This window comes from Narcine bancroftii, chromosome 4, assembly GCF_036971445.1.
Source record: "Narcine bancroftii isolate sNarBan1 chromosome 4, sNarBan1.hap1, whole genome shotgun sequence".
Classification (NCBI taxonomy): Eukaryota; Metazoa; Chordata; class Chondrichthyes; order Torpediniformes; family Narcinidae; genus Narcine; species Narcine bancroftii.
Window position 1 is genome coordinate 55,848,489 of NC_091472.1, and position 12,995 is coordinate 55,861,483.

At 39.7% G+C, this 12,995-nt stretch overlaps 1 protein-coding gene across 1 annotated transcript in view; it reads right to left on the reverse strand.

Annotated features, from left to right (window-relative positions):
* Window positions 1–937: 937 nt before the first annotated feature.
* flvcr1 (FLVCR choline and heme transporter 1) overlaps window positions 938–12,995 on the reverse strand; it is a 54,406-nt gene continuing 42,348 nt past the window's right edge. The window contains exons 9-10 of the mRNA XM_069931326.1: window positions 10,064–10,119; window positions 938–3,129 (exon numbers count right to left, since the gene is read on the reverse strand). Coding sequence (XP_069787427.1) covers window positions 3,052–3,129; window positions 10,064–10,119 — 134 coding nt within the window. The 3' untranslated portion in view covers window positions 938–3,051. The remainder of the gene's footprint in view (window positions 3,130–10,063; window positions 10,120–12,995) is intronic.

Here is a 12,995-nt window from a genome sequence, read left to right on the forward strand (position 1 = left end):
CCTCTGAGCCGGATAGGCCAGCATATAGGGCATCGATCTCCAGATGGGACAGGATGGAGTGGACAACAAGGCTGAACCATTATCAGTGTAACAGTTCCATCTGTAGATTAATTAAAATGGGCCCAGTGTCTCGGGGAATGGTGGAACCCAGTTACTGTCACCCTCTTTGGTACAGGGATAATGGTGGGTCTCTTGAAACGCGTGGAGATAGACTGCTACAGTGACACATTGAAGATATCCGTAAAGACTTCAGTTGGTCAGCAGTCATCAATTTCTAATTTTGTTGACCTACAACGTAAATTCTATTCCCAACATTATTATTTATAACTCAGTTATGAAATTCATAGAAGTTACCGGATGATGTCACTAATCTCAATATACAAGAATACAACATTTCTCCCACTACTTACTCTGACCTACTGGATTTTCTCATTTATGGAACTTTGTATTGTGGGCCTAATATAAATTCTATGCTGATTTAATTTTACATGATCATTAGAACCTCCATGAGATTGTCATTCATCAATCTTGGCAAGATTAGAATCCAATCCCAAAATTGAAAGCAGAAGGCATTGATACATCAGAATGCATCAGTTTAATCCTCCCTACAATTGAGTTTACACAAGAGATTTAACTTTTCCCATTTCAAATTAAAATTTGAAATACAGCTCGACTTTGAACCAATGCTGCATAATTATGTGATGTATTTTGAGATACTATTGTTTATCATAAATATTAAATTGCTATTCATCAAATTGATAAGAGCAAGACATCCGGTTATTTTTAGTGTCAAGTTCAGCCCCATTTTCTATTTCAAACACTAAAATATACCAAAATGTTGTAAAAGCACTTCAGTAAATCTCGACAAAATAATTTCCTGATTCCAGCCAAGCTATATGTAGCAAGGTGTGAGGAAAAAAAAGAACAAACCACTGTGTGCAAAATAAAAATTTTTTTATTTGTTTATTAAATCACATGATGATGAAAATGGCAATTCTAAACAGATATGTAAAGCACAAAACAATGCAACCAAAATTGTGGCACTCCATAGTGACAGGTTCATAATTTTATGGCTATTATTTAGAAGTGAAAAAACTACAGCATAACTGACTCCAACTGTACAAATACATCAAAATTAACAATGTACAAGGGCATCATTAATATGCATTATGGACGTCAAGAAGATTGCTTTGTTAAGCACCTTCGCTCTGTCCACATGAATGACAGGGATTTCTCAGTTGACAGCCATTTAAATTCTGCACTCCATTCCAGTGCTGACATGTCCAGCAATGCCTTCATGCACTGCCAAACTGGGCCACCTGTCAATTGGAGGACCAACACCTAATATTCCTCCTGGGTGCTCTGCAAACAGATGCTATTTTAGATAGCCAAAAAGTTAAGATGTAAAGGTGGAGAAACTCCGCCAAAATGCATAATGACCTACCTTTCTGAATGTGCAGAGGTGGCCTCCAAGCTGCATATTCCAACCCCTCTCCGAGAGGTACAATCTCCGCAACGCAGCCCTTTGCCGATTAATCTGAATGTACAGCTGCACTAAGCGGCTGTTTAGGGGCAGGCTGGATGCTGTCAGCCCTCGACTCATCTCCCCACTTACACCTCTCCCTCAAAGTTGGGGGCGGTGGGAGCTGTCAGCGGGGGCCGTCTGGTTCGGGCTGGAACAGTCACACTTTGGCCTTTGGGACCACTCTCTGCAGCTCAAAACGCAGCAGAGCAATGGCTGTCTTCCCTACCCATAATCCCCCATGCAGCTGGAACTGTTCTGGGAACCATAGTGTTTTTTTTTTAAATGGGTAGGGAAGATGGCCATTGCTCTGCCGTGTATTGATAACAGGTGGCACTACAGCACCAGTCGCCCCACCTCCACTGGATCTGGAGGGCGCTATGAAGTGCCTTTGGATATGAATGGGACACTGGCTCAGCCTTAATTAAGTTCCCATTTTTCTATCCGCTCCATAGTCAGTCTTAAGGCAGAGACCAGACATGGCCTATGGACTTCTCTGGTTTCTGCTGGCCTACTTCCCATTCTCCACCTCTTCCCTATCCCTCTGACTCCTTTCCTCCAGCTCTCCTCCTCCTTTCTTCTCCATTCAGAGCTATTCCCCCCCCGCCACCCAGTTTTCTTTTATGCCTTCTCTCCCTTATCCACCAATGACTTCTTGATTGTACTCCCTCCCTCACCCCCCCTCCCCAATCCCCACCATTTTGTTCAGGTGCCTGCCCGCATTTTGCTCATAGCTTAAAGGAGGACTCAGGCTGGAAATGTTGGTCATATATTTTTATCTTTCTATATAAGCTGTATGACCTCCTGAGTTCCTCCAGCATTGTGTTTTGTTTATTATAAACATCAAATTTGTGCAAGCTACTGCTTTGAAATTTATAGTTTTGCCAGATTAACAAATATCAAGTGCATTTCCATGGAAATTGCTTTTATAGGTATTACAAATTGTGCAAGAGCTATTTATACACAATTTTATTTTAAAAATGAAATTTCTCTTTGAACATTAAGGCTTGTGTTTACATATTTGGAAGACTGAATTCTCCATCATTTTTCAGGACACTCAGAACTCATCTAACATGTCCAATAGCACAAACAAAAATCCAAAGAAGTCATAAATTTAGTGTGCTTAGGTGAAGAAAATTAGCAGAGACATTGATAAAGTAGTTAAAATATTGATAAAACATTTAAAAAAACACAAAGCAGGTAGTCCACATGTAAGTAAGACTGACAAAGATGTTCAAGTTAGTTGGTTCTCATACCATTTTACACATAAAATGGAAATCTGGTCCTGTTTAATCAAACTTGCAATTATTTTTCAAAAATATCCATCTTGAAAGAATAAAACAATCTAATGCTCTTGAAATCAGCTAAAATAGGTCCATTATTTTAACTACTAATAAATACTGGTCACTGTTAATAAATTATCAAATTTGTCTAGTCTAACCATTGAACCATTAGCAGCTCTTCATTTTTATTTCAGTGCCAATTACTAGCTGGGTGCTGAACCACTGCCATCTCTTCTCCCATATTTATTAGATTGTAGATTTTTCTGGTGCATGACGTTCATTTTGTGAAATGGAAGGTTCTTCTACTAAATCATGTTCAGCGTGCTGAGGGGAGAAAATGTGTAAATTCATCTCAATTATCTCTCTATTTTCATAATGGTTAAGATAACACTTGAAAAACAATGGGATTTTTTCCCCAATTTATAATGTCAATCATTGTTCATGGCTAATTTGACAAAATTCACTGATTTCTGTTTCTCCAACTTTCATTAAATTCAATATTGCAAGGTTCAATAAATGTCCTTGTATCAAATGCCATTTCAAAAAGAGTTACAAAATATCTAAACATTTCTTTATGCTCTTTTGACTAATTTTTAAACTAAATGTATTTACCTAGTCAGGAAGGCTCTATAATATCTTGATAACTTCAATGAACTCACCCCATAACACTGGACAACAAAAATTTTGCTCCCTGAACACTTTTGGGTGCTGATCATGAAAATAGCCATTTTTGTGATTTCCTGTCATATTTTAAGTCGACTTCAAGCAGACAAAACCACAACGTGCAACATGTCAATGAAAATTCATTTTCTGCGTTCGCACCTGGACGTCGACCCTGCTGATCCTGGTGCAGTCAATGCTGAGCATGGTGAAAGGTTTCACCAGGACATTATGACCACAGTATCGGGGCAACTGGAATCCATCAATGCTGGCCAACTATTGTTGGGATACTGACACAGCCAAACATTTTCAGACCAGTTGAACTAATGCAATGTATCAACATTATTATGTAATTAATTATGCGATATTCAATAAAAGTTAATGTAATGTTTCTCCAACTTCCTACGTGATACAGCACATCTGAAGTGATCTGTGTTCATCTTGAACACGTCTATCATAATCCCTAATTTTTTTTTAAAGTAAGAAAATCTTTTGAAAACATTTGTTGACCAGTGTAATCATTCAAATTCCAGAAAGTAATTTAATTGCATAATTCTTGCAAGTACATGCAACATTCTCCCCAAAATCAATGCAATGGCATTCAAGATGGCATCTAACCAGGGATTAGAGGTTATCTAATGGCTGTACACACCCCCTGCACTCTAGAGATCCAGTTGTAAAATGGCAGGAATTTCATTAGCTTTTGATTATTTTGTGTCCATCTGTGCCAATTTAATGATGTACTGTACACCAACTTCCACGCATGACTTTTACAAAGTCTAGTTTTGTACCTCAGCACGTACAGTTTCCAATCACTCTCTACATTGGAAAATATTGATTAAAATGTACAAACCCCTGGTATCCTGCTGCTATGGGGATTGGTAGGTACCAGATGTGAATTTTCCAGTTGCTTGAGATTGCACGTTGCGCGAATGGCAAACTAACGGCAAGGTGTGCCAATTTTAATCTTCCATATTTTTACCTAATCATTTTCCACGATTGTTTTGCTTGAGGCTGCTGGTTGCTTCAATTCCGGATAATGGGTTTTACTGTATTAATATAGTAATTTTATGCTTTTGTCTACATTGCTTACAATGTCATGTTTGTGACTGGTAAACTTGGGTAAAAAAGCTGTTATCCAAGCATTTATAAATATGATCAAGGCCCTGATCAATTTTCATTTTACTTTTGTCAATTACCCAATTTTTTCAGCCAGTTTAGAAATTTCGGTTCCATCCCACAAGTTTCAGCTTCAGCTGTGATTATCATACATATTTGGAAATCCATATGAAAAAAAAACATTTGTGCCTTTTCCCATCTTTCATGCAAAAACAAATTACTGAGCAATTCCTTGCCATCTGCACCCAGATAATCAGGAATAACATTCTACACACAATTTAAATGCTCTGCACATTTTTTTTTAGATCAGTTACTTAGATTTTATCCAGATATTTTGCTGTAAGCTCATTGTGGTGTAGTGTTTGGATTGCAAATTGCATCAAGTAGATAGACTTTCCTGTAAAATATTGTATTTTCACTTATATAACGTGCAGAAAATCATAAATTGTGTAAAAATATTTTCATATAGTGGACACGCATAGAGCACGTGGGTGTACTATTCTACATTCTAACTCAGAAGAGCAATTTGCATTTAATTAGGACATGAGCCTAATCACATTCCCATAGTGGCAATGTCTGTCACAGTTAATCTCCCACTTTTAACATCCAATCAATTTCCCCCAGAGGTGTTAATCGGCCATTATATTATCTGAGGCACCTGCAAGCTCACACCAAAACACAAGAGCAACTTGTCCGTGAACTACTCTTTGCACACGATGCCACTTTAGTTGCCCATTCAGAGCCAGCTCTTCAGCGCTTGATGTCCTGTTTTGCGGAAACTGCCAAAATGTTTGGCCTGGAAGTCAGCTTGAAGAAAACTGAGGTCCTCCATCAGCCAGCTCCCCACCATGACTACCAGCCCCCCCGCATCTCCATCGGGCACACAAAACTCAAAACGGTCAACCAGTTTACCTATCTCGGCTGTACCATTTCATCGGATGCAAGGATCGACAACGAGATAGACAACAGACTCGCCAAGGCAAATAGCGCCTTTGGAAGACTACACAAAAGAGTCTGGAAAAACAACAACCAACTGAAAAACCTCACAAAGATTAGCGTATACAGAGCCGTTATCATACCCACACTCCTGTTCAGCTCCGAATCATGGGTCCTCTACCGGCATCACCTACGGCTCCTAGAACGCTTCCACCAGCGTTGTCTCCGCTCCATCCTCAACATTCATTGGAGCGACTTCATCCCTAACATCAAAGTACTCGAGATGGCAGAGGCCGACAGCATCGGATCCACGCTGCTGAAGATCCAACTGCGCTGGGTAGGTCACGTCTCCAGAATGGAGGACCATCGCCTTCCCAAGATCATGTTATATGGCGAGCTCTCCACTGGCCACTGTGACAGAGGTGCACCAAAGAAGAGGTACAAGGACTGCCTAAAGAAATTTCTTGGTGCCTGCCACATTGACCACCACCAGTGGGCTGATATCGCCTCAAACCGTGCATCATGGCGCCTCACAGTTCGGCAGGCAGCAACCTCCTTTGAAGAAGACCGCAGAACCCACCTCACTGACAAAAGACAAAGGAGGAAAAACCCAACACCCAACCCCAACCAACCAATTTTCCCCTGCAACCGTGCCTGCCTGTCCCACATCGGACTTGTCAGCCACAAACGAGCCTGCAGCTGACGTGGACATTACCCCTCCATAAATCTTCATCCGCGAAGCCAAGCCAAAGAACCTTCTGTAACACATTTACAAGCTTTAGAGAGGAATCAATTAAATAGATGGAAGACAGGCTTCAGAGTAAAGATAAAGTAGGATTTTAATTCTGTCATAAATTAAAAGACATTTCTTTAAAAGAAACCTTATCTTGTTAATCTCCTCCCTCAGGGGCTGGATCTGGGCAATTAACATTGATAAAGTGCAGTGGCCGAGCCAGAAGGTCCTGTTTATCGGAATTCCATAGGACCCTGGCCAAAGAGATCCAAATTTTGAATCTTGGGTATTTTGTATGTACCAAATTCCCATGTTTTTAAAATGAGTTCTTTCTTTTATTGCCACTATTAACCAGTACATTCCCATGCTAGCTTTTTAAAATATGCTTGTTCCTTCACATGCAGATATTATCAGCCTATAATAGCTATCACCTGCATTCGATCTAGCCTATTCAGTATAAAAAGCCCTTGCATTTAGTGCAACCCTTGAGATCTAGAGTGCTGGTTGTTTTCACAATGCAAGGAGCCAATTGCAAATCTTACACTGTTGTTACCAGATCAGAAGAAACTGGAAACAGAGCAGCAGCAAGAGAGTTTGAAGTTGGCAAATTATCCATTCGTGAATGGAGGAAAGAGAAAGATGAGCTTGAGAGGATGAATCCACAAAAACCTGCACGTCGTGCCCGAAAGCTAAATAGCTTCAGTTTTTATTTACGGATTTTTGTTTTCGATGTGGAAAACAGACAGGTACTTTCTTGCATTCATTATGGAGACGTGAAAAAATTTAAAATTTTTAGGGAAAAATTATCAAGTTTTTGGAAGATTTGTTCAAGATTGAATTGCAACTTGATCCGTAAATGTGTTAATACATTAATGACGGGTTTGCGATTAGCTAAATTCCAAATAGCATTTCTACGTCTGGGGCTAGTGGTGGCTAGGAAATGTATTGCTGTTACGTGGAAGAATGATGTGGAATTGAATATACAAAGATGGCATAATGAACTAAATTCATGTATTTACTTAGAGAAGATCACTTACAATTTACGGAGTAATTATCCTTTTTTTGTTAAAATGTGGACTTTATATCTGAAACGTATGGGTTTGGATACAAGATAAATGTTTTTAAAAATGGTGTAAAGGGTTGGTACACTGCACAGCAACCGATAATTACCCAAAATATGTATTTTGCTCCGACATGGGGGGGGGGGGAGGGAAGGGGTGTTGGGGTATAGTTTTTTTTAATATAAAGTATTTTATTTGTATGAATTTTACAAAATTTTCCAGAAGAAATCATCCATTCAGGAGGAATGGAGGCAGAGTGGCATTCCTGAATCCCAGCTGAAAAGAGCAACCTGTACTGAAGTTTGCAAATGGGTTACCAGAGCGTGGAATAAGATTACACCAAAAACTATCCGCAGTGGATTCAGAAAAGCCATCATAGTATATAATGAGGATGGTGATTCCACCACTGACGACGAGAGTAGTGACAGCAATGACGCATCAGTATCGACTACAATAACGGAAGAACATTTACAGGCTGTCCTGAAGTATTTCAATGAAGAAGAGAATGAACAATCAGACTTTGAAGGATTCAAAGGGATTATGGATGATGATGATGAAGAATAATTGTTTTTTTTAAACTTAAACATGTTATCCAGCTTTTTAAACTTGTTATTTAAGGTGTTATATGTTTATTTTAAATTAAAGCGGTTAAAAACAATTTACTTTAGAACCAAAGGCTGGTCATTTAAGTTCACTTTTTTAAAAAATATTCAGCATGTAAAAATATTCTTGCTTAGTGTGTACATGCATATAACACACAAGGGGGGGAAGTGGTAGCAGGCCAGAGGCACCAACTGCCCTCAGAGTAGACACCTCCAGCACAGTGGTAGGGGAACAATTCATTGAAGGGCAATTGCAGCCCTCTGGCCACCCCAACTCAATACAGCAGCTTTGACCAGGAGCTGTTGGCGCTGAACCTGGCAGTCAGGCACTTCTGGTATTTTCTGGAAGGCAGGCAATTCAAAGTCTTCACGGACCATAAACTGTTGACCTTTGCCTTCCACAAAATGCCTGACCCATGATCAGCCAGGCAACGGCAACCTATCATACATGTCTGAATTCACAGACATCCAACACATTGCAGTTAAGACAAACGTGGTGGCCAATGCACTGTCCCGCCCCGTGATTGAGTCCGACTAGGCCTGTCCCAGGGAATAGATTATTCTGCCCTAGCCAAGGAACAGGAGGAGGATCCTGAGATCCCGGCATACAGAACAACAGCGTCCAGCCTCGGGCTGAAGGCCATTGGTCCTGGAAACCAAACTCATCTGCGACACCAGCTCTAGCAAATTGTGCGCTCCATCATGCCGGTAGTGTAGAGATGGCAGGTCTTCGATGCAGTGCACAATCTGGTGCATCTAGCCATCGGGAGTTCTGTTAAAATGGTGGCTGGTAAGTTGGTCTGGCCCAGCCTCTGGAAACTGTCAGTGGCCAAGACCTGCATGCTCTGCCAGACGACCAAAGTGCAGATGCACATCAAGGTATCTCCCCCCGAGACTTTTGAGCCAGCTTACTTCAGTTCAGCCAAGTTCATATTGAAATTGTAGGGCCATTGCCAGTCTCCCGTAGAGCAAGACATCTCCTCACCATGAATGACAGCTCCACAAGGTGGCCAGAGGTGGTCCCGCTGGCTGAGTCAACCACCGAGATCTGCGCCAGGGTACTGATTAACACCTTAGCGTCGAGGTTTGAAGTACTGGAGCATATGACCTTGATAGAGGTAGTTAACTTCAGGGCTTTGGGCAGCGCAGGTCAAGTTACTGATGAATGTGACGACTGCGCAGACCCCACAGGAGCCAAGACCTTCGTCCAAGGTGACCACCTGCACGATGGGAAACAGCAAGAACGTGGCCCATTTGGAGATCAGCATTGCCGTGACATCACTCCCTACGTCATCAGCGAGGAGTGAATATAAGCAGAACTGCCAGTGCAATAAAATCAGTCTTCAACTTCAACTCCGTGGGGGTGGGGGTGTGGGCTTCTTGGTACTGCAAACGCTACAATGTATAATTTTACTGGAAGGCAGGCAATTCAAAGTCTTCACGGACCATAAACTGTTGACCTTTGCCTTCCACAAAATGCCTGACCCATGGTCAGCCAGGCAACGGCAACCTATCATACATGTCTGAATTCACAGACATCCACACACCCCCACGCAGTAAAATTCAAATTGCCATGTTTGGGATTTTGGTGCTGCTGGTCTGGCAGATTTTCAAGACTATTAAATGTTATTTCATTAATACTTAAATCATTTGATTCACAACACTGTGAATCCAGGCTCTGACAAATGGCCCAGGAACATGGGAATTGTGGCTTGTTGAGTGGAAAGTACAAATATTACCAGGTGAATCAGATGTCAAAACCACTGGGTTTTCCAATTGGTACATAATCAAGCATTTTACTGTTCTCCAAATAAAAACCAACACTGGTCCATTGACTGCAGATGGTAGATACTAAAACTTGAAAGATAAAGATAAATCCAAGTTTTAATTATTTACTTTAAGTGGGGAAAACCACAGAGAATGACAATTTCATCATCTCTAATTACTGAAATTGCCAGGGGAGCAGAATAAGAGTACAATTTAAATCTCAGAAATTAAAACAATTTTGAAAGGGAAGGCTCAGCTCAACATGCAGCCCATCTACCAAGCACCCCCCACCTTTTGAAGGCAATTCATATACATTTATGTTTGCCAGGAAAACAAAAAAAAATGAAATTTAAACCTCCAATGGATATTTTACAACATACCTTATAATTTCCAGACGAGTTTGCTTTTAGTCTTCTTAAATCTGCTTTTATGAAAACTGTAAAGAAAATAAAAGTTATGAAACAATCCATTTACCATGAGATTGTTTTATTAGAAAAGGAACCCAAGAAAGTGAATATATAGCTGCGCTATTTTACCTATGTAGTCAACTAAATGATAATCAGTAAAATTCAGATGCACCAAATTTTGTTCATCTTCTAAAAGCCAAAAGTATGAACCTTTCAAAATGCACATCTTAAAGTGGAAACTCAGACAGTTGTCACATTTCTAATTAGAAATAATGAATCTTCATTCCTATAATAACAACATTTATTAGTTATACATACTTCAATATCTTTTTGCATATGTTACACAATTGCAACAATTTATCGAGAAACAAAATTTGTAATTGATTTGTCAGCTTTAAAGAAAGTCAGTAATGATTTACTATTTTTTTGCAGAGTCCTTACTCTGACTGAGATATAGAGGGATGAGTTAGCAAGTTTGTGGATAATACGAAGGTTGGAGGAGTAGTGGATTGTGTTGAAGGTGGTCATAGGTCACAACAGGATACAGAGTTAGGCAGAAAAGTGGCAGGTAGAATTCAATCTGGATAAGTGATGCATTCTGAAAGGTTAAACCAGAAGGCAGAGTACATGGTTAATGGTAGGACATTTAACCATTGGAAGAAGAGGGACCCTGGGGTCCAAATCCATACATCTCTCAAGGTTGCCGTGCAGGTTCATAGGATTGTTAAGAAGGCCTATGGTCTGCTGGGCTTCATGAGTCAGGGGATTGAGTTCAGATATTGTGAGGTAATGTTGCAGCTCTACAAATCTCTGGTGAGACCATACTTAGAATATTGTGTGCAGTTCTGGTCCCCTCATTATGGGAAGGGTATGGAGAGGGTGCAGAGGAGATTTACCTGGATGTTGCCTGGATTGGAAAATATGTCTTATGAAGCAAGGTTAGTAGAGCTATGGGTTTTCTCTTTGGAGAAAAGAAGAATGACATTTTCCTCAACAGTTACTTATATTTTCTGGCCTTTCAAAATCAGGTTTTGATTGGTATTAAACCACCAGCTGCCCCAGTGGAGAATTGCATGAATTCAGTTGCAAATCATGTTTTTAAAACTTTTTCAAAGGAGGGATTCACATACAGCCTCATTTCAGAGATCTCAGAAGCAAGATGATAACGTTCCAATCCATAGTACAATCAGATCCCTAATAGAATTTATTTTCTGCTAACACCAGGGTTTCTTTTACTTGCAGCAGTGCAACGCCGCTTACCCTGTCCATGGACAGTCACAATCCTGGTTCATTCATGTAGACTAATTATAGTTATTTCATGAAACTGAGAGAGACTAGCTTCACAATTAATGTGTTAATAAAAACATGCCGGCAAACTAAACAAGAGGTGTGTGTGCTACAAGCACTCAAGAATTCACCGGATGTAAAATTGCAAGAATGAAAGCTAAATAGTTTATCAACATTATGATGTCTCTGAAGGAGTCAAATGCTTGGAAAGGAGGTTTCAGCTGTCTTTATCATTTGCATATTTTTTTATTCACAATTATCCATTTCCATGAACTTCTTCCCTTTCAGTTTATTTTCCCTTTCCATCACTTGCATAACCACATTTTTTGCCATATGCCTTTATTTCAAGTGACAGAAGAATAATCTGCATTTTAATATTCACACACTGCATGGAGAACTGGAAATTTGTTTAAAAAGCTGAAATACATTCAGGAGGTTCTGTGGAGTCAACGTAACCTCTCCTAGGACTAACCATGAGCAGCATCCTCCACTGGAGATCAGCTATTCGAGAATCTCAACCAAATGCACAGAGTGTCTTGCTCCATATCTTGCCTAAGCATCAAGGATAATGAGATGAAGCTGCATCTGACCAAAAGAGGATGTTGGGGATCATGTCATATGTACCACAACAAGATCCTTTTGATTACTCAAAAATTCTTCACCAGAAAAGTTTCACAAACATATTTTCTCTGAATTTCATTCCTCAGCTATGTAATTTAAGAAAAATCTAACATCATTCTCTTTATTTATATATTATCAATAGGTTGATCTCCTCTTCCCCACCATCCCTGCTTCCAAATTTTCTCTATATGTATTATTATGGGCCCAGAGGACCCCAAAACCCAGTAGCAATAGAAATTCACCAAGACAAATGGTTACTTAAACAAAAGTTACTTTTAATTTTCTTTAAACATAAAAACAAGATCAAACTTCAACTTATTACTATTAACTTAACCCACTTCTAATTCTAAGCACACATGTATGTAATGCGTATATGTTCAGGAAAGTTCTTCGATTCACAATCCAATCTCACTTCTCACTCCTCCAAATTCACCAGTATCAGGCAATTCTTATATTGTGCACAGGATTTAACATTTATGAATTTTCACCAAGGACTGGTGCTTAAATGGTAACCACTCAGAAGGTTCTTGTCATTTTCAGAGAGAGATTTGTTACTCATTGGACACACACAAACTGATTTACTTCCATCAGACACTTCAGTGTCTTGTGATGGAATATTTGGGAACCAAATAACTTTTCTTAAATTTACACACACATAACATACACATGCGCTTAGAATTAGAAGGGGGTTAAGTTAATTTAGTTAAGTTGATAGTGATAAGTTAAAGTTTGATTCAGTTTTCATGTAACTATATGTTGAGGTGAATATCTATTACTGCTTGGTTTTAGGGTCCTTTGGGCTCATAACAGTCTTACTGAAGAAACTTGCCCATCAGGGTTTTCCAAATGATAGCCTCTTCTTCCAGGTCACCACAGAGTTCCTCTTGTTTCCCTTATTTCAGGTGAAACACTCTAGCCAGCCATTTCGTCTTGTTTGGACCATAAGGGTTTTCAACAGGCTGAACTCAGAACTCACAACCAGTCTTCAAAATGAGGT